At 39.8% G+C, this 23326-nt stretch overlaps 1 protein-coding gene across 1 annotated transcript; it reads left to right on the top strand.

Annotated features, from left to right (window-relative positions):
- Window positions 1-14935: 14935 nt before the first annotated feature.
- slc26a10 (solute carrier family 26 member 10) lies at window positions 14936-21582 on the top strand. The gene is made up of 18 exons (XM_026367771.1): window positions 14936-16263; window positions 16630-16740; window positions 16846-17003; window positions 17096-17260; window positions 17344-17496; window positions 17588-17670; window positions 17763-17910; window positions 18002-18115; window positions 18253-18330; window positions 18421-18516; window positions 18989-19095; window positions 19397-19466; window positions 19678-19860; window positions 19951-20005; window positions 20179-20267; window positions 20356-20410; window positions 20523-20629; window positions 20720-21582. Exons 1-18 carry the CDS (start codon window positions 15990-15992, stop codon window positions 20756-20758), a joined length of 2085 nt encoding a protein of 694 aa, XP_026223556.1. The 5' UTR covers window positions 14936-15989; the 3' UTR covers window positions 20759-21582.
- The last annotated feature ends 1744 nt before the right edge of the window (window positions 21583-23326 follow it).

Here is a 23326-nt window from a genome sequence, read left to right as displayed (position 1 = left end):
AGATCCTCTCAACGGGGTCTCCAGTATGATGCAGGCGAGGCAGTCAATAGAGCAATGTGAAGGAGGGAGGGAGGAGGTGGGGGTTGTTAGGTGAAGGGGTGGGCTACACGTAATTTCACTCAATTTGAACCAAATGCTGACCTCGAGAAGTGACTCCTCCTCCAATTGTTATAAAGAAATCATTAGGAGTTCTGTTATATTTGCTCTTCAGATCATACTGTATCTCAGCAGCCTTTATGCTCCACTTTTTCAAACAGACCACCAACTATTATCCTACATGATTTAAAAATCATTTTAAGGGAGTTACCATTTGGTGTTTCAGCAACTTTCAGCATCTACATTTAGGACCACAAAATGCTTAGTCTGTTAAAAGATCTAAGATTAATATAGCCAGCTTAGTCAAAATGTTTTTCACTCTGGGAGTATTTGCATACCGTTTCAACTCCACGGTGGGAATTCAAGAAGTAAAGAAGAAGATAAATAGATTTTTTATTTGTGGCAACAACTAGTGATGCAATGTTAAATTAAAAAAAAGCCTCCAGTCAACAAATATCAGAACAACTATTCATGTAAATTGTGATTGATTCAAAGCAAAAATGGAAGAAAAGCACATCTTACCTTGCTGTCTCAATACATCTTACATCACTTCAAGTCAGAAAACAATTCAGAAAGAGCAAAATGGCTAAATAAATGTAAATGTTTATGAAAATCCTGGGAACAACATGTGCTAAGCTTCTGTAAGTTAACATGTTCAGCTGTGTACTCTTTCTATATGTATCAGTAGCTGGACAATGATAAAAAATACAAGGGCAGTGGTTTGGAGTTTGTTTAATTTACTGTTTTATTATTGGTTTTCTCCAGATCTCACATATTAAAAAAAAACCCTTTTGTATGAGTGCATTAGTAAGCGGCTCCCTGGCAGGACAGGCGTGAGGCTCACACACTCTCGAGGCAGTCACAGTATTTTTCCCTCACAAAGCTAACTGATAAAACTCAATCAAAGCCTCCGAGTTCTCACCAGTAGGTGACATGTCAAATAGGCTGCCCTGTGTGACATTCTCACATTTCAGAGTTCAAGTAGAGGCCGCTTCAGATCTGCTCCATTAAATGCAGATTGAGGCTTAATCTCATTCTGCAAGTCTGTTCACCATTACAATGTTAAGAGTTTAAATCCAGGCTGGGAACCTGTTTCTCATGTAAATTCCTGGTTCCTCACTTATCTACTGCTCCCTGTTCCACAGACTGTGATCCTTAAATAAACATACCCTAAGGAGAAGCCAGCTAAAGTTTGAAATATTTTAAATATGCTTCAGAATGAATTGGAAGAGAAATCGAAAGCTTTTTGTATTCCACTTGTGCCGTGAGTGTTAGAATTAACAGCTTTTAATGACGATGTCGATACTGTATCATATCAGTGAGGCCTTTTTGAAGTGTTTGCTGTCAAGGCTGAACAGACAAGAGTGCAACCTACATAACGCCCTTGACAGAGAGACGACAGAGAGACTCACAATAATGTGCAGGAGTCACCTGCATACCGTTAAAATATACCACACATGCTGCATTTATATTATATGGAGACAAATCTGACAATCAATGTGTGTATTTATTTATTGTATTTACTCAAAAAACAAGGGCTGTAATGATGCTGTTACTTTACAAATAACATTTACAGAAATGTTTAGACTCTTAAACAACACATCCAAGCAAAAAATGTAAAGACTTCTAATTGGTCACATGTTTCAAAAAACCGATGGCCTGAAATACAATTTGAACAAAATCATTTCAGGGGGAAAAAAAACAGATGTTCTTACGAGCGCAGATGCAAATCTCAGTAAATGTTATGCTACTGCGAACTGTAGAAAAAAAAAAGGTCTAATTCCGAATTAAAGTGAACATTTGGGATGAAAGAAAACAGCAGTGAAAGGCAAAGAGCGAGGAGGACATGAAATTAGGAGTGTGTCTCGGAAGCAGAGGTATACTGTGTCTGTGGTTTATTACGAGGCAGAAGTTGTTAATTACCCTGATTCTTATTTCCTGTCCCCTCTCCCTCCACGCCACCCCACCCCCACTGTACTGCCTCCCAGATGAGTGGCTTTGAAGTGCAAAGTACTCTCTCCTCACTTTGAACTGTGAAAACAATGCTCATGTGGTGGTGCTTACCTTCCCCATGTTACCTCATTTAAATAGACCTGGATACGGCTTCCACAGTTTTCAAGGGAAAACTCATTTCCAGAGAAAGAGGTCCCTGTGTTCATTAAACAGCTGGTGAGATTGCCGGTAATCAGGCCCCGCTCCGTCATAGATAGCTGGCTGCTCTGACTGGGTGGCAACCAGCAACTTCAAAACTGACACAGACTTAAATCCCAGCAAGGTGATTCACATCGTCTCAAGCACCTAATTCTAAATAGAACAAGTCAGGAAATGCACCCAAGAATAAAAAAAACAACAGATCTTAAAATTGCCTCTCGCTCTTTTTCTGTTCTGAAAGTCTTGAATGACTTTTCAGTCCCACCGTAGAAAACAAATGGTGCTGTTTTGGATGACAACATAATCTTATTCTTAAGCTCAGAAAATAGACTCTGCAAGTGACTGCTCAAGCTGCTTTTTTTTTTTATCATGCCTGGGGGGCAGTTTAAAAGCCTCAGATCACTAAATTGTCCCAGCTGTCTTGACCATCTGCACTCAAAAAGGGCAACCACAGAGGAGAGCAGCCTTTGTACTGGTGGCCATGTCAAAAAGCCAATTTTACAGCAGTGTGCTGACTCAATGGCCCTCATGTGACAAATGTGGCCTAATGGATGAGACAGACAGCATGTAAAAGCCTGCTGCTAACTGTAGGGCTTCACTCTTTAACCATTCAGCAATGCAAGGCAGGACAAGATGGGGCGTAATTAGCATGACACTCAGTTTCATTGGGACGGGAGCAACATCAACAGCTGGACTTTTACAGTGCAACAATTTGGTACCTCATTCAGGAGTCTCTTTCCTGTTTCCTGGTGAGTTAGAAACACAGGCTGATGGCTACACTCAGATGCATTCGAGAATTAACTACTTTTACATCGAATGACAAAATGAAGATTCAATTGATTCAATGATTAATTGAATGATTGATTTCTATTAATACAGGCTCTTAAAAAGGTAATTCTTCATTCCTTTATTATCACTCATAGGCAAACTGCACAAAGAGATTTTACTTAAGATTTGTTTTTAAGAGAATGTGAACTTCATTTTGTTTACTTTAATTTAGATTTTTTTAGAAAAGAACATGAACTAAAGCGGTTAATCGTGAGATTAATCGTCAGACGAGAAGCACGAAAACGAGAGCATAAATCACATAATTGGTACATTTTCAGATTGCAACCTTTCCCATCACAGCAAGACTTTCTGGTGATTCCCACCTCGTAACAGTTTAGATTGCTAGGTGTGTGAGAAACACAAAACTATGATAATTCCCTCATCTCTTGTCCATTAGCATGTACGAAAACCCCCAAATCTCCAGTCTTGGGCAGACAGAAGCAGACAGCACGCATCTCCACTTGTCAAAGAAAACTTTTATCAATACCAAGAGCACTTGAAGTTTGTTTGCATTTTGTTTTCCAGCACTCTTAACAACTTCAGAAGTCAGATCACAGGAGTATCTGATCAAAGCGCTTCGTGGTTAGTTCTGGAAACACAGGAGTGCTACACCACGCTTTGATACTCCACATCAATATTTCAATTCAACAATCACTTGACATGCACCCATACTCCCTCAGACGAAAGACGAAAAGGGAGAGAGAGAAAGACAGAGAAAGATCCATGAAGATGTAGGGGGTTTGGGAAGTACATATAGAAGAAAAGGACTGAAGAAGTCGCTGCCTCCTTCGCTTTTGTGGGAATGTTATATAAAATGAATTCAGATTTCCTTTACTAACTAATGCAATCTACTGAAATGAGGCAGTCCAAGTTAGGTCCCCAAGTTTTAGTCTTTAGTGCACGAGATTTTATTGAACAAACAACAAAATGTTGACGTCAAGGTTTTGTTTATTGACTCGAGATCCACAGTAACTTCACTCCCAACTCAGCACCGGAGCTAAAACACTTGTCACAGACTGAAAATATGAGCAAAGGATGTGTTTCATGTTTTATCAAAGGAAAGTAGTACAGGAACTGTGCAGTGATAAAGATGAATACAGTCCATCTGCCAAATGTCACTTTCATGGAGCTTCATAATCATTTCATCATCTCGACAGGATATGACATGCTTTGAAGGTTTCGGCCTATAAAATATGGCGTTTGATCTGGAAAAGAGACTTGTGGCAAAGTTGCATGAAAAGACGTGAGTCAAGCAAGAGATAACAAGTGACACCGCTGCTGAAGTCTGAAGTATACAGTTTACAGCACAGTGAAGTGAGTTCTTTTCCTTTTGAAAATGCACTCACAACGAAACGCAGGCCTTCAAAATAAAACGTGTTGATTTTGATGGACGCACTGTAACACGTAAACCCATGGTGTCATTTACAGGTATTTAACGGAGCAGCTATAGAGTTAGACGAGTTAGCAACTAGTTAGCTAAGACCAGCAGAAAGATATAGTATATAATTAATGAGTGTCAGAGGTGGACTCAGGAGGATTTGGTTGATTTAATGTCTTTGTATTGCGCTGAGCTTACTGACCGCTGGCTATCGTTCTACTGATCTACCTCTGAGCAGGAAATAAATACATTTTCCAAAGCTACTACTGTTAATTGCTTTTGTATTTTAAAAAAGCTTTAATTTATTTTAAATTCACCACAATTTACCACAAGGACACATTTGTCCCTGTACTTGGCCACAAGGACACAAGGACACAAGGACAAGGACACATTTGTCCCTGTACTTGGCCAACAGAGTTGGTTGTGATTACTGTACTGATATTAAAACACTGACACCACATCAGTTGTCTGACATCTTCTGTAAATTTCCTGTTGGTAATTATAGTATCCATTGTGGCTTCCCTTTCTGCGTATGATACTGTTGTGTTTACTCAACGCAACATTTAAAATTAATGATTACTAATTTACCAAGAAAAATGAATTGTTTATTCATAAAGGTTGCTGTAAATTCCCTAAAAAGTCGAATTCCCTACAATTGCCTGTCTGTAGGATCCCACATAAAATGAATAATAAAAAAGCCAACGCAGAAACAAAAGAAAAAAGAAACAATGGGATTATCAATCATAAGGAGTCTCCAAACGCATTGAGACAAAGATGCACAATGGTAAATAATTAGCTGCAACACTTGACAATATCATTTACAGCCATCAAGTTAATGTGGGTATTGTCGTATGCAAGGACCCCTGCCAATTGATTATATAGCTTTGTTCTGTGGCTGTGGGTAATGTGAGCATCTGTCACCACGATATTGGCGTCTGATCTAATCTACTGTACTCAGATGGGACTGACTACAGAAGGAAATATGCATAAAGAGGTTTATATTAAAATACTGAACAGATTTTATGCATCGTGACCACGTTTAACCCCATTTACTTTGAAATTAATGAATTGTGGTACAGGATGTAATTGTTGTGCCTGCAGAGGGCCTATTAGCAATGTTAAAACAGAAAATCTAACCTAAAACACCATGTATGCTGTTTCACAAATATTACCCAGGAAGTCCTAAAATGCCATCTGAGAAGGGACAGGGACTCATGTCGGTATGGTAACCGGATGGCAGGGCTCCAGCTGAAATCAGAAATGCAAAGCAGGAGCACAGATACAAGGGCTACATGCGCAGATGAGCGCCGCACAGCCAGAGCAGTAGATTTATTTGTAAACGTACGCCTGTGATGCCACTATCTGTTAAGCCCCTCAGTCAGCTCAGCCTGCGTAATGTGAGGGGAAGTGTCACCCTGTCACCACCATGCCAGGGATCAGCCTGCTGTTTGTGTGTACTGTGAACCAAGCCAAGCTTTGAGGAGGAGGGGAGAAAATGACACAGAGGCTCTTTCATCTAATCCTTGTGGTGTAATTTGCACCTCAGTAAGTTTAATTGATGACTACTGATCAAATGCTTGCCTTTGAAAATAAAATCTTTGGGATTGTTATTTTCCCCTTCAACCTGCAAAAAGAATTCTTAATGCACCTGATGAGAGGTTTCTAACTGATGGATCACTTTTTGAGAGCGTGAACTTTGCTACAATATACTGAACAACTGCAACTCCTGCCAATAGTGTCTGAGTTTCCTTTTATTCACCATATTAACTTAAGATGTGAACTATAGAAACTTCATTAAGCAAAGTTAGTGGAAGACTTGTCTTTCTACGGCGCGACAGCAGCAGCAACAGCAGCATATGCACCTGGGTTTTGAGTGTGTAACACTTCCTCCAGAGATCAAACCTGAGCATCAATGTCATTCAGACAAATGGATAGTGACAGGCCAAGCTTATCAGTGTCAACGTCAGGCTGCTCTGCGGGACTTTGATTCCGCACTTTTCCCATAGCTGAACAGAAGGCTGTGCTTTGCAAAACAAACCAACAAACAGGGAACTTGAAGACTGTGATGAAAGAGTAAACAACATGGCCTGGTAACATGCCCCACAACCATGACACTTCCTAAGTAGGTTACCACAGAGGGTAACCCAGTTTCACACGTGTCTGGTTCCACTCAGAACAAGCTGAGAACTTCAGGAACCCTCACACTGTCCCAGCACGGCAAGGCTGATGAAGACTGATCTGTCTGAGGACTTTGGCCTTGAAAAATCAAATGGGCCCACCTCTAATGCCCTTGCACGTGTACAAAGCAGTTCATTATCAAGAAAAATTATAGGGAGTCAATCTATTGATGTTGCTTAACTAATTGTAAAGCAAGGGATTCAAAAGCAGATGTTGCATTTCAAAGCAGTTGTGAGCAAGGAGACAGGTTATGATTTATGCTAAAATGTGTGGCTTCAAAGCGTCGAACGCGGCTTCTAAACAAATTGAACAAGTCAAGCGCTATTCACCCAGGACCAGAAGGGATCCCAGCGCAAGGAGATCAGAGGCGCACGGCTGCCGCTTGTAATATCACTCAGTGGAGGAGGGGTCCCACTGGGGGGAAGCAGCACAGAGAGGCTAACGCTGAGCAGTGCTCACACAGAAAGGAATTATGTACGAATGCAGCTGCAACACCTGTGCAGAAAAGTAACCCCCCCCCCACTCGCGCCCTCCACCACCCTCCTTGAGCATCATCCACGCAGGGGGTGTGGAGAGGGGTGGGCAGCACCTTGAGACTTGACATCCTTTCTGTGGATGGCACTGTTATTTGGGAGGAGATGGAAGAGTTGGTAGAAGATACGGGGCCTATGTCAACATACTGATGCAATTTTAGTAAACACGGATAAAGCTGGGGTTACTTGTTGGGAAGATTGGTGGATGGGGGGGAGGCTTGAAATGTGTTTATCACCGTTGTCTTCTAAATGAGGCACGCTGTGTGAAGTATCTTTGGGAAAGCCGATGATAGCTGACTGGACTAATCTGAAATCCTTCAGCAACACCACAGGCCAAACAGAAAGAACATTTGATGATGTGCTTCCTTCTTTAAAATACACTGTATACAGAGTGGGATAAATTTCCTAATGATACACGCTGTAGTAAAAAGTGGAAAGCAGGGGTGCATCATCCTGCATTTTACATTAGAGAAGTGTTCCTCCTTGTTGACGTTGCCATACATGTAAAGAGACAGACTGCACGGACTTCTCTCACAAGTCATTTTTCCGTCTGTTTTCTTCTATTTGATGCAGCCTAAATTGGGACGGGAGAAACGAATTGCTAAATTTTTAATTAACTTCATAACATCTGCACTTGTGCTTTGAGAGAGCAGCGAGATTTCCTTTTAACCTATTCCAGCACATTTGCACACCAAGGTAAATCTTGATGCTGGCACTCTTACAGAAAGGAAGAAAAAAAAAAAATCAAAAATGGAAATGAACTCTCACTTGTGTGTGCAGATCAAAGAGGCAGAATTATTCAACTTTTTGCCATTGCTTGATCTTCAAAAAATAAGAGAGGAAAAAGTAGGGAAGATCTAGATGGATGTATCAGTTTGAGTTAGGGTGTTCTTCAGTTGTTTTATGAGCATTCGGTTTTTTTTTTTTATCTTTACTTTATCGTGACTTCAGTGACTCAGTTCTGGGCTTCTTTGTGGTACGGAGGAAACAGACATCCATGTAAGTGTTTTCAGACCCTACTCCAATGCTTTATTAGTCTCTCTGAATTAATTCCAAAATATTTTTAATTTACATGCTACTGGTATTTATTTGAAAAAAATTAAATGTTTGGAGCAAATTAAAGGACATAAATAAAAGTATTAATAAAACAATACAACGTAAGTAGAATTAATGCAGATCTTATACATTTATAAACAGCAGTCACCTACATCCTGTTTTTGCCTGTGCAGAGCTCATAAGCCCTGCTGACAAATACCAAAAGACTTTAAATCTGAAATACTTGACTTACTTTGCGTGAGTATTACATTATTTACTCAATATAGAAATATTATAACCCTTATTTTTTTTGTCACCCGCCTGCTGTAAAATAAAGTGCAAGAACATACTGTTGCACTGTGTGTGTGTGCAATTTAGGACAGTCACATTATTTTTGAAATTAATTAGTTATCACAACAGTTTCTAAAAGATCCACTTTCCTCACCTTTATTGTTCCACCAAAATTATAACATATTTTTAAATGTTGACATGCTGTAGAGTTCATTACGACCCCACTAGAGAGGGCTACTGAGGAGACAACAAAACTCACTGAAATACTCGGAAGACTTTCCGTTTGTTACATCTGGATCACTACAGGGAACATAATAATAATCTATTTGCAATGAGTTGTCTTAAATCTGACTCATGTCAAGTTTTGATACCTCTCCCTCTGCTGTGCTGTTACAGTCTGTCAGGCCAGAAGACTATGAAATTGGAGCAGGTAGTGAGTCCTGCCTCCCATCCCCCCCGTCGCAGGCACCTGCATGGGTAGAGTTGACTGATGTGGGTGATATCACCGCACACCAAAGCTCCTTCAACAAATCTCCCTTTGATACTGCACAAACAATAGTGTCTCTATAGGAAACCCCCTTACATCTCTGTGTGTGTGTCTCTGTGTGTGTGTGTGTGTGTCTCTGTGTGTGTGTGTGTGTGTGTGTATGTGAAACGGTAAAAGAAAACAGTGCTGAAAAAAAAAAAACACTAAATGTCACAAAGCTGGCTTTGGATAAAGAGACTTAAAAACTTTGGTGCATTTGTTTTACTGTCTCTCTCCACAAGAGGACACTGCTCTCACATTGTATCTACCCAAGTCTGCACTACTACAGAATCACAGCATTTCACTGTTTTATGTACTGTATATTGTTGATATTTAGTCTAAACAAAGTAGGCCTCTTTAGGACACAAAGACTGTTATGTTGTCTTGTCTTAATCAAGTGACTGAGTAAGTACACAAAGACATTCCTTTAAAAATAAAAATAAAAAGTTATTTAAATAGCAGGACATGGCACTGTAAAAGATTGAAGAAAGATATGATAACATGGTTGAATGTTCAGTTCCTAAAATTAAGAGAGTTATAATTACATTAGATTATATTATACTGTTGTTTATTTATTTATTTTTTTACCCAAATAGAGGAGAGAACAGACGATCTACTACGGATTAAAAACCTGTGAGGCAAATTTGTGATGTGTGATTTTAGCTTTTTAATTAAAATTGACTTGATTGCAGAAATAAGCCTGGTCCTGATCTGACGGTATAAAAAACACTGTACAATGTTTGTATTTATTGGGAGATACTAAAATAATCTCATGCTGATTCATACCAGAACTACACTGAATACATTCAAGATTCTAGATCCATTTGGCTAATTAAAGAGCAATGTCCTTTAAGAAATCACCCTCTGCTTCACCCTAGCAATGTGTTGTCTGTTCCCTCTCATATATTATTCATTCACAACATCTGTCAAAGCAAATGTCAAAACAAAAAGGTGTCAACGATGAAATTTCCTAGCATGTTGTTTGAAACACTGATGCATGAACTGTACTACACGTGTTAACTCTGGTGGGAATGATATTTACCCTTGACTGCACACATAACCAAAAAAAATAATTTTGTATTACTGCATCTATCAGTCACTCGCTCAGATTCTGTCTACAGGCGGTCTGATTCACTTAATTATACAGTGACCTGCACAGATCAACTTTCTCTACACCATTCTCAACAGCTCTGGCTAAAATGCCTGTCTATCAGTGTCTGTACAACCCCTGTCTTGAACTATTGACATGATTAACAAAAAAAGAGGAAAGAAATCAGGAGAGCCTGAACACAGCCAGTGAGGTGTAGGGGTGGGTGTGGGGGGACAGCCCAGGCTTTTGGCTTTGTCTGCCTGTTGAGTGGGGCCATCAGATAACAGCCAGGACAATGGTGCTCCATTCTGAGAGCTCTTAAATGAGCAGGAAGTGGCGGTGAGCGCCTAACGGAGGCTTCTGGTGGACTCCCTGGGGTCCGCTCAGCCCTGACAGAGCACGCCACTGCTGAATGGCTGGAGAGCCTAGGAGGAAATGAGAAGCTAGTGGCCACCCAGCCGGAGCCACTGGTGCCCTTTGATGCTGAATAAGTATGTGAGCAAGCGAAAGGTGATGGATAGGTAACAGAATGATTGAAGGGGTAAAAACGAGTAGGAAAAGTGGTGGCACAAGGGAGGAGGTAGGGAGAAATAGGCAGAGAGGAAAGGAAAAGGACCTGACTCGGCATCATTAAATACTGAAGCCAATCTCATTGATTTATCAGAGTGTAAATGGACTAAAACAGACTGAAGCCCAGAAGTGAGAAATCCACAGCAGTGAACAAAAGAAAAACAATTTCAGTGAATCAATGTGGCAGACATTAACATGAAGGTTCACAGATGATGGTAGGACCTACCCCATGATCTCTCGGCCTCATATGATGGGATTATTTCTCATGATTTACTCTCAGGCAAAAAAAAAGGCCACTGCTGCCCAACATTGTATGTACAGCATGTTAACGCCATCCTGTGTTTTTCTACCGGTTCCTACTTTTAACACAATGTAGAATAATACAAAACCCTATTTTTATTTCACTTTTGTTGTCTGGTCAGTGTGTGTCACTGTAGCAGGAAAGTGGTCTGGCAGCATCCTCTGGTACAGTACGGGCTGGGGTCCGTGTCCCCCTTCTCTCCAGCACATTGCTTTCTGCCTGGTACGTGCAGTAGAGGGTGTCGGGTGATGCAGCAGCACTATGAACCGCTCAATAGAAGTTTCCAGGCTGACGTCAGGAGGAATTCAGTGCTGGAAAGTTCTTTATTTATTACAATGATAGGAGATACTAAAGAAACTGTATGTAATCACAACTGTAGCAGAGTACAATCACATGCAACAAATACTAACAACAGTATATTGTCCATTGAGGAATCAAAATGTAGAGGATTGTCTCACTCATAGTGGCCCAGGTCTCTTATCTCCTCTTGGTGACCTTCAGTTTTGCTGGATTAAATAACTACTGTAACTTACTAGCAAATTCTATCAGCTATGGTTTAAATAATGTTAACTCTTAAAAACGAATTAAATTAAACCATATCTACCTGCACGGTTACCACTGTGCCATTAATACTAAAAATGTTTTGGACAGTGAGCACACCACACCTGCCATGAACTCTGTGTGAGGTGAGCCTCACTGCACTAGTGATTCTCAAGAGCCCTCTCCAACAGAATCTCACGTAGACAAAATACTAGAGTACCCATTATGGATCAATGCAGAATACTACTTCAACCCCCATCACTGCAGCTGAGTTTGTAGTTCTATGTGCATCTTTTTCAAATGCATCTTTTTAGCAATATGCAGAACTGAACTCACATGTACATACACACACATTTTATTTGTGTTGCATCGAAGACTAATCATCTTTAGTGTACATACACCAGTTTAACTTTACTGTAGGGTGTTGCCTGATGGCTTCAAATGGCACAAGGAAATGTTTCTGCACTTGTTCAATGGCCAGATTTGTCATTGCTGCTGGATCTGCAGCTGAAAGTGAATCTAGTGTTGACAATGCAGCAACAGCTCTTACAATGAGGTTCAAGGCTGTGTCGCCGTTGTGTACTTGAACTGCACAATGCCTCGGTATGGGTTAGGAAGTGACACATCCCATGCCCAGACGCTCCTGTCAACTCAATGCCGCTGCAAGTCAAAACAACTCCATCACAAGGTTTTTAAATCTAATTAGTGATCAAAAAACGTGAGGAGCAATACGGCTGTGCTGCGTAGAGGCAGTTTTTACGTAGGCTAAATAAGAACATCACCATACCTACTTTGGACATAATGGGTCAACAAGAATTTGTCAGAAACAAATATGTCAAATGTGACTAAACACAAGTGAATTCTTTGTTTTTGAATGTGTGGTTTTACATGCAGAAGGGGGACCTACAGGACCGTGGCTATCAGCAGAGAAAGGAAGGTCAGATAGGAATCCAGGTCTCACCTTTTGTTCTCTTCAGATGACAGACAGGTTGCTTAGACAAGCCGATGACCTTGTTATTGTCTTGTCTTGTTTGGTCTCTAACAAGGAAGAATGAAACAGATCATGCTTTTTAAAGTGCACTTCCTTCACTAGCAGGACACCAAACAATTATTGGACATAAACAATCCTATGTTTAATCAGATGGGAATATCGGCATGAATGTGTACCTGACTTTGACGTAAAAACTGACGTTTTTATGTTGTTACATTCATGAAATGTGACTGTGGAGGATGCTTTGTGAGTCAGTGTCCAGGCTTTTCGAGGAGCCTGTGCCATGAGGGAAAGAGATGCACGACCCATTTGAATGATGACTGGACATGAATGGACTAGATGTGGTGGACATCAGGAGATGTTCCTCAGGGATTAACTAGAAATCAGAAACTCACTGTGAAACCAACTGGACTCATGCAAAGCTTAAATAAATAAGGTAAGGAAGGTAAGAATGAAAAACTGAAGGCATGGGTGATTTACAACAATTTCCCTTCATATATGAGAAACTGGAATTTGAAAATGAAAAGGAGATTCTCAAAATAATGTTGATAAAAGTACTAAAAGTACTCTTAATACACATTGACATACTGTTAGACAGATTCTTGGGTTGTGCTCCACTCTTAAGCCCTACAGAAACCTTGTATGGTACGAGGGACAAATTGCAACAACTTTATGAAGATGAATTCTTGAGAGAGAATCACTCATGAAGTCAAACAGTGCAAATAGCTGTACACCAAGAGGTGCCGTGTTAATGGATAGAGAGGAGCAGCGAACAGAAAGGGTTGGGAGAGCTACATCTAAGGAGTCAGGGACACAAGAAGAGGTTTGGCTGCCAGCAGTCAGCCTCATAGACAGGGTCATAGCAACATACTGTGGGGGGTCAGGACAAGCATCCCATAAAGCAGATAAAAAAACAATAGCAGGAACTATAGTGCACAAAATGACTGGAGCCTCTCCCTGAATGAGAATAATAGAAAGACCCTGTGAGATCAGGACACATACTCAGCATGCAGGAGACAGGATGGATGAGATATTTTTATAATTTGATTAATGCTAATGCAACAAATGGGATTGTGGGGTATAATGTAACTACAACTATCATCCATGTGTATGTTTTTACAAGTCTCACAACCTAGTTTTTATGAGTCAAAGTCACTTGTCTTGCAGAATATGCTCGTTCTAAGAAGCATCAACCATTTGATACATAATGCATCAAATGGAAACAATACAGTACAATATAATACACACCACAGACTAACTGGAATGTATTAAATTGTGTCAATACCCTGTTTGTTATGGCTGTCACAGCTGAAGGCACATTAGACTGTATGAAGGGTTTAGCCACATATTGTGTGGTATGCCAACCAGGTATTTGCATTTGATCATTGTTTAAATGTATAAAGAGCTGTTGGCGTTATAATGGCACAGAAGGGTTTTGTCTAGTTTGGGGTTAACACTCCATATCCTTTTCCATTCAACACATTGTTCCCTTTACCACTGATTAATATCTTGTTTAAACAGCCCGCAGACACACCACGCCGTCGGTATGTTCATAAATTCTCTGGAGCAAACCATGACAATAGCCCACATTCCTAGCATTTAAAGGAAGTTACTTATATCACTGCATCTCCTCTCCACCAGAGACATGGAAATTCTAGGAATATGACACTGAAAGAAAAACAACTCTCCACATGCATGTATGTTTATTTCGTTTAGTTCAAAACATTAGTGAGGCAGGGACAGATCACACTTTGGACTGTCTCCATCCAACACTGTACCTTAGTAACGCATCCCTGGACCTCTCACTGACACTCTGATTCAGTCCAGCTACATCTTTAGCAATATTTTCTCTTGTGTAGAATAACACCAACTTGGGCTAAATTTTGGTAAACATTAGCGTTTGTTTTACTTTGCTAAAATTAGAATAAATAATACTCATGGAGACAATTGTCAGGGTTAAATCACTTGACCTGTCTCCAGCAGTGTCGCTGCATGTGGGATGACCTAACAGCCTCTGCTAATCATGACTTCCTCTGTGCAGATGAGGTGACATGTCATGATTTGGTATTAGTATTTATGTTGCCCTATGTCTGGTGGACATGTTAATACAGTAGGTAACCATTTGCGAAAACAACTAATTTTTAAGGTGACATGAAGCTAAAATAATGCTTTCATGTGATATAAATGTACAAACCTACACAAAGAAAGGAGTTACTGCAAAATGCACATCTCAAATTTGAACTATGTTTGGCAGATTTCCTACATTTCAACAAAGTCAATTAATCTTGGTTTCAAATGCAAATGTATATATATAAGAGAAACATTCATACATTCTGGGTTCACGTTCACCTGTACGCACGTAAAGGTTACACATAAAATGAACATTTTCAATTTGCAGATTGAAACTTTCTGCCTTTCTGGCCAAGGTCTGGGTCCATTCAAGCCAAAAACCCTGGGTGTTGTCTTGTGCTACAATAGAAAACGGTGGCATTGCCTGCACTTCCTCACGTACTCTCATGGGACAGGAGACTTTCATTCATAGCACCCAGCCCCTGGGCTTCCACCAGAGATAAATTCTCCATTTCCTTTGTTTTATAATTGCGAGAGCCAGTCACTCACGCTTTGTATTTAGATCATATCTGATGGTTAGATTTCCAAGCTGCCTTCTGCAAACAATATGTTTTGGCAAGTCCACATACAAGTCCTGTTTTATCTTGTATTTATGCAAAGCTCCCGTGTATTCACTCCTGTTTCACAAAGAACAACATCTTTCTAATCACACACAATCTCAGGAATCAGGCCGTGGTTTGATCCGTGAACCAGGCTGCCATGTGTGGTCGAGTTTCACATGGGTCTCATGGGTACCAGTCTCTTTTCCTTATGGCTACACAAATTAAAAACCCATTCATTACATACATCCACCCTTCTCGGAAATGAACTCCTCGCTAACAGACGTGGTTTGAGGTTACACCTCAGTTCCACCAACAATATGACTTTGATCTCTTCAGAGTTTCACAGTGCTGTGCATTGTAGGACTTAATTGCAACTCCTCTGAGCTTGTACCTCCCGCATAGCCGTCTGGAGGCAGGACATAAAGGAGGATGGGTCTGCCTAGTGCAAAGGATGGTGTGTGTGGAGGGAGGGGATAGGAATGAAGGAAGGACAGATTGTATGACTGGCTCTCTACTTTCTATTGGATAGAAAAAAAAAATCTCTTTAGCAGTAGGACCCAGAGGAATTTGCAGGGAAAAAATGGACCAACACACCTTTATGTTGTCTGAGGCAGGACACAGATTTGAAAAAAGTTGTCCTGCACTGTTAACAAAAAAATAAAAGGTTGAGCTTTGAGCCATGTTATTGGCTAAGACGAGGTCTGACAGGATGGTGCAATGGCCAGAGCACAGTCTGTTATATATACTGACAACACCTTGACTTGCTCTAAAACTGCGTTTGCCTGCTGAACTATCATTAAACATCCCAAATGCAGAACATGAGCGCGTCTGTGGCCGTTTACAGAAACATTTACACCGAAGACCGCTTCAAACAGGCCTTCGGCTCCGAGGAAAGCGCACATGGAAGTTTGCGACTCCGGGAAAAGCTGGCGGGGAGGTTCAGGTGTTCGAGGCGAGCCTGCCTTCACCTGTTGAGAGAAAGAGTTCCCATTTTCAACTGGCTGCTGAGATATAAGCTCAAGAAATGGATTTTAGGAGATGCTGTAGCGGGACTGACAGTCGGCATCCTTCACATCCCGCAAGGCGAGTACATGTTGGTCATCAGCAGGTGACGGTGCTGCTAATAAAAGATTCAATGTTAATAATAATAATAATAATAATAATAATAATAATAATAATAATAATAATAATTATTATTATTATTCTTATTTACATCAAGGCAAAACATTGCACTCAAGTGAAAAAAATAATCAATATAGTCCAATGTCGCCTCTTTGGACTTTGTAACAATTTTTAACTATGACATTTAAAATATATAATTTCAAAGTTGACTTTGCATGCTTCAGCATCATATGGTTATATGCTGACAGACTTCACCTTCTGTGCACCAATCAAGAAAAGCGTGTATTTATTGATGAACCTTCTTTTTAAATGTTCTTCCATAACCAGGCATGGCCTTTGCTTTACTCACATCCGTGGCACCAATATTTGGTCTTTACACCTCCTTCTTCCCTGTGGTCCTCTATATGATTTTTGGCACAGGTCGCCATGTGTCCACAGGTAAGGCTTCACTTAAAGCATTACAAACATCATTCTACTATCACTAATTATCTCATATATACATTTTAAAGTGTCACTTATAATGTTTTCTGCTGTTTTTCATAGGCACCTTTGCCGTGGTGAGTCTGATGACTGGCTCTGTGGTGGAGCAGCTGGTTCCCACACCTCTGGAAATGAACTCAAGTTCATCTGAAGCGACAGATTTTGAAGCTCAGAGGATTGGGGTAGCCTCAGCTGTAGCACTCCTCTCAGGAATTACTATGGTGAAACAGATGTGGCAAACTTTAAAAGTCATGTGCTACTGTTTGTTCAAACTACTGCCTGATATTCCTAATGTTAATGTCTTGTGTTGCAGCTCTGTATGTTCGGCCTTCAGCTCGGCTTTCTCTCCACCTATCTGTCAGAGCCAATTGTCAAGGCTTTTACCAGCGCTGCTGCGTTTCATGTCGCCATCTCACAGCTGCAAAGCATGCTGGGGCTGCGGCTTCCTCGCCACACTGGGGCTTTCTCCCTCTTTAAGGTACGCAACAAAGTCTTGTTGCTCTATCTAACATGCCATTTTTTGGTGCTGTTTTCTCACAGCTCACTGACGTGTGTGTTCAGACTTTAGCATCAGTGATGGAGAATCTGCCTCACACTAACGTGGCTGAGCTACTGATATCCTTGGTGTGTTTGGCTGTCCTAGTCCCAGTTAAAGAGATCAATGTGCGTTACCGGCAACGCCTGCGAACACCTATCCCCGTGGAGATACTCACGGTCAGTCAACAGGATTTTTTAATTCTTTCTTTTCTTTAATATTTAAAGCGCCATGCCAGTAATAAGCCAGATATTTGATTTTATGCTCCAGGTGATTGTTGCTACAGGTGTGGCCTATGCCTCCTCACTGGACTCTACTTACAGCATTGAGATAGTTGGTCACATCCCAGCAGGGTAACCTTCTAAATTTGGATAAAAATTCAAAACACAGATGAGCTCTGTCGCTTCTAGTGTAGACGGTTGACTTTTAATTCTCTCATCTACAGATTCCCAAGGCCACAGATGCCTGCATTGCACACTTTCCCTGACATTGCTGGAGACACAGTAGCTATAACATTTGTTGGTTATGCTGTATCTGTCTCCTTAGCAATGATTTATGCTGATAAACATGGATATTCAATACATCCTAATCAGGTAAAATGTACAACTCTAAAAGGTTCTTGCTGAAGTGTTGGATTTTCACTTATCATTTAACTTTTTTTGTTGAATCTGTGTTTGATTTCAGGAGCTGCTTGCTCATGGTATCTCCAACACAGTGTCTTCCTTTTTCACCTGCTTCCCCAGCTCAGCCACTTTAGCCACCACTAATATACTTGAGAGTGCTGGAGGATATACACAGGTAGTGTATCATATACTATACTATTTTACAATTTGCATGTGTATCGAACTTTTATAGTCTTTTAAAGAAAATGCGACATCATCAAAGTATTTATGATGATCATTTGATACTTTATGTGTGTTTGTGGGTTTCCGCAGCTCTCTGGGTTGTTCACTAGTCTGGTTGTTCTGATTGTCCTCCTGCTGATTGGACCACTCTTCTACTTCCTACCCAAGGTGTGTTTGGATGTATTTATCTAGACAAGCATTATACAGAGAACACACTAAGTAAAGTGGACTCACCTCATCCTTTATCTCTGTCTTCAGGCAGTCCTGGCATGCATCAACGTCACCAGCCTCAGGCAGATGTTCCTGCAGTTCCAAGACCTTCCTGATCTATGGAGAATCAGCAAGATAGACTTTGTAAGGTCTTTTATTAGCAGACATGTGACATGAGTGTGTTCTGCAATGTGGTCCCTATGCAAGAGAATAAATCACAAGAGGCTACAAGGAAGCTGGTTAATTAGCTCCCTAGTCACTATTCAGTCAACAGGTGATCTATAAAGTAAATTGGGTTTTCAGTAACTTCACATTTTAGATTATCATACTATGGTCAGACTTGTTTAATTCACCTTATATTGAGTGGAACATTAACACTTTAAGCAACTTTTTCCTAGAGTAAATTTTGACTATAAATAGTAGAAATAGTAATTTAGAAATAAATTGTTTTGATGCAGTTTGTATCAGTTTAGCTGCATGCTGATAAATTGACGATGCACATATCTACAGTATAAACAATAACTACAAGTTTTTTTGGAATGAACACTCATGCTTCCATTGTTAATTGTGATATCCTGACATGACAATATGTTATTGTGGTCCCGTCTTTGTGTAGATCGTTTGGGTGGTAACGTGGCTGTCTGTAGTAGTGCTTAACGTGGACCTTGGCCTTGCCATTGGGGTGGTTTTCTCTATGATGACTGTCATCTGTCGCACACAAAGGTACATTTTCAATTCCCTCTGTGAAAATATCATGCAGTGCAGTCGGTTCTCTTGCCAAATTCTTTATTATATGAAAAACCATTGTGTTTGAACATGAAGCCGAATGCCACACTCATCTGGAGCAAAGGAACAAAAGTCATATTAAGTATGTTTGTATTGACTATACTAATTAGCCACAACATCAAATAACCCTTGTTGTGGTGGATAGGGGTACAATGAATTTTTCTTCACTCTATATCTGTTCATGTTTTATTATCACAGTGACTCACTTTTCATTTCAAACTGACCCATGATTCAACAGGGCTGGCTGTTCAGTACTTGGCCGAGCCAACAACACAGAAATATACAGACCTCTGGATAACCACAGCAAGGTGAGAGTATACTCTTATCAGGTATCTTCTTGGGAATTATTTGTTGCAATATATGGAAATAAACAATGCCCCTTCAGCTTAATTTAAGGTCTGTTTTGCTGTACATACAACATAAATTTGTTATACAGCCAATAGTGTTAATCGTAATTTCAGAGATAATGCAGCGGGAATATCCTAGAATCAGTTTGAGATGATCCTGTTTTCCTTTCAGTGCTATGAGGTGCCTGGAGTGAAGATCCTGACTTACAATGGGCCTATCTATTATGGCAACCGTAGCTTCTTCAGGGAGGAGATGAGCAGGCTGTTGGGCCTGACGCCAGAGAAGATCCGCAGCTGGGAGAAGGCCAGGAAAGCTGTGGAGAAACGGGAGAGAGACGTCGCTGTCAACACCGTGGTAAGACTACTGAAATCAATTAGTGAGCTGACACAACAATATATGTATTTTAATTTAATTTACGTAGTATTTTCCTCCACTGTTGTTTAGGAAAGAGGCATTGCAAACACATCCTTTTCCTCAGAAAATGATTTCTTCAAATCAGGTAAGATATGACTTTTATAGTGGTCTGTGTGGATGATACTAAATCTATGGTAAACACATGCAAAACCAAAAATATAATATACTCTGCTAGGCATTCATTTTACTTGACTTTCATTTTTACAGTTTTTAAATTTGTGCAGACATTCATTTACAGGAGATATTTTTGTTGTGCAGAAACATCTGAGAGTGAAGTTCAGGCAGTGTTAATCGATTGCAGCAGCGTTATATTTGTCGATGTTGCTGGAGCGAGACTCTTTACACAGGTTCGTCTGCTAAAACATAAAATGATGTACATGCCACTGTCCTGCCTGCATGTTGTCAACTTGATTCACTGCTTTTGGCTTTTTACAGATGTGTACTGAATGCCAGAAAATTGGAGTCCATGTATATTTGGCAAACTGCAATGGTAATATACCCTAATTATTTTCTAATGGGTTTCCTCTTCCTTACACTATAATAGCCATTTGTTTAACATATTTTGAAACAATTAATGTGATCAGTGATTTGTGTTTTTACAGAGAGCGTCTTAAAGATCCTAACTTCAAGTGGTCTAATGAACTACATGAATCCACAACATATTTTTGTTACTGTTCACGATGCTGTGATGTATATTCAACAGCAGAAGGTAAGCTAGAGCACAGAAGTTTACCAAATTTGATTTCTAATTACTCAGGTTGTTGCACACAAACGATGATGCTGCTGTTGTCTGCTCTAGGAAAAAACTCCAGAGACCACGCCCACTGTTTGGGTATGAGGCAGCTGGACAGTGGCGAGTCATGCCCCCATCAACCAAGTGTCTGGCAATGAAATAGCAGAGGACATTGCTTTTCCAAGCTGAAGCTATGTCTCTCAGCTACACTCCAGCATTTGGGTAGCAGTATTTCAAAGATGCAGTAGCCCGTTGTAGCACAACATCATGAATTACAATGATTATGACATTACAGTGTTACCAGTTTTGTTACAGTTATTCACACAATTAGGAAGACTTTAAATCTGACATGTACAACAGATATCAACATATATTTAGTGTAAACGCATCTATTAAAGCATAAAAGTGTAATTTTTCTGACTTAAGACCATAAAACTGTACATGACAGTTAATTGTTCTGTTTCTATTGCCATATATGCTGGAATATTACAATAGTAATATTTATTTAGTTTACTTTTGTTGTTTGCAATACAAATATAAAGTGCACTGAATAGTTTGTCTAAATAATTTGTATATTTATATCGATTGAAATGTGTGCTTGCATATGCAAATATTTTGAATAAATGTGTTGAATGAAAGTGTCCGGAGAGGCTACAATAAATATGTTTGAATGGTGTTTGTGTTTGTAAGCCACAGCAACATCCAGTGGCTGTTTTGATAATACATTTATCTCCAAAAACTGGAATTATCACTTCACTAAAATCTAATTTAAGAAATGTCAGAGAAAATTGTGATATAGGTTTGCACGTCAACACTTGTCGTTGCTTTGGTTATTAAGTACGAATACGTTTTGGGGATAAACAGGGTGGAATGTGAAGCACGAGAAGGAAGAAGGGCAGTCTTTGTATTCTGCAAACTCACGTCCACAGACTGAGACATGAAGTATGAAAAAATACAGGATTCAAATGACAACAAAGATAAAAGAACAGTAAGACCACAGGCCATCAATCCCGTAATATTTGGGTTATTCAACATGCAACAAACGTGTTATGTTGCTGTATACATTATAACATACATCATGCTACATTATATGGTGCTTTATGATTCTGTCTACCACTTCTAGAGAAACATCATAAAACAAGTTTGACAAAATCCTCTGTTATAAGTTCTTTAACGTGTTTTACCAGATTCTGTCATCACATCAGTTAGAAGAGACAGCCTACCTTGTCACCACGCTGCCCTCTGCTGTCCAACACCTCTCCTCATCATAATCTTGTTACCTTGACCTGATAAAACCATATGTAGTGCGAGTTCAAAACCAGGACAAAATAGGGGGAAAAAACTAATTATTTCCTTGCTTGATGTTGGATAGCCAAGTTATTTTTTTCCAGTGCATATTTCAAAGAGGCCTCTAGACACTGCACCCTTTGGGTTTTCCCTTTAAAGCTCAAGGAGTGTTTCACTAATTGGTAGGAAGTAGTCCACTTCAATTAGAACATGGTACACAAGGCTCTGGCCAAATGTTTACTAAGCCAGATTTTACCAGCAGACTTACTAACACCCACCCACACACGCATACTCAACTACGTATCCTTCAAATTATTTCAGAAACATCAGAGACCTAATGACAGAAATTTGATTTACCTGTGAAAATGTGCTCACTTAGTTTCTTAATTTTCTAGAACAATCCTGTGGTTTTGTGCAGCACGTACTTAGTTATATCAAAAATGATCAAATCAATAAAAACATTTTAATTCCATATAGTAACTATCACTAATGACGGCTTATTTCCACCACACCAATATAAACAATAACACTGTGGAATAATATCTTCAGAGGATACACCATTGAATAATTGCCATCTTATATGATAATACCACTACTTGTCTAGTAGTACTTACTATAGACTACCTGAATGGATAAAAACTGCTGGTGCTACTGTAGCCCCAGAACTACTAGCACTACAAAGAGAATCAGTCAGCAACTGTGTGTTGTCTGATCATCTGTGTCCATCTTGTGGTGAAATGTTGAAATCACAGTCTCTCAGCAGGATCTTAATCCTGATAGGTCATGTCTGTAAAGATTCTCACCTCTAACCATCTATCTTCAGACTGAAGAAGCTACTTGGATGAGCAGCGCAACGTTTAATTAACAAAAAGGAAGTCCAGTTGCCGTGACATGACAGGTCATGTCTTTCTAAGAAGTCAGCCGTCAGCCATTGCCAGTAAAACCACAAAATAACCACATCTTCATTCAGCCTTTAGCTTAGTACATGCATTTACAATTGTAGTTGATGTCCTCAACTGCTTTAAGTGTATTTATCTTTATTCCAAAACACCCAAACTTCTGACATGTGCACATATCAACCTTTGATTTGCTTGGACTTCTCATTTACAAACTCAATAATAACTTAAAATGCATATCTCACACACGTCTCACAGTCACATGCATATCTCTCTCTCACACACACACAAATATTTAGGTAAACGTCATTTGACAATTTAAAAAAATGTATTTCTTCACTATAATTGTTACAAGAAATGAAGTAGATAAAACACCTTAAACTGAGATTCATTTTAACAATTTTAACTATCTGGTGTTTATTGTTGCTTGTTGACTGATTTAAAATCGCTTTACGAAAATAAATTTCATGACCCTACTTCTAAACACAAA

The sequence above is a fragment of the Anabas testudineus genome, chromosome 7 (genome assembly GCF_900324465.2).
Source record: "Anabas testudineus chromosome 7, fAnaTes1.2, whole genome shotgun sequence".
NCBI classification, from domain to species: Eukaryota; Metazoa; Chordata; class Actinopteri; order Anabantiformes; family Anabantidae; genus Anabas; species Anabas testudineus.
This window is presented reverse-complemented; position numbering and strand designations above follow the sequence as displayed.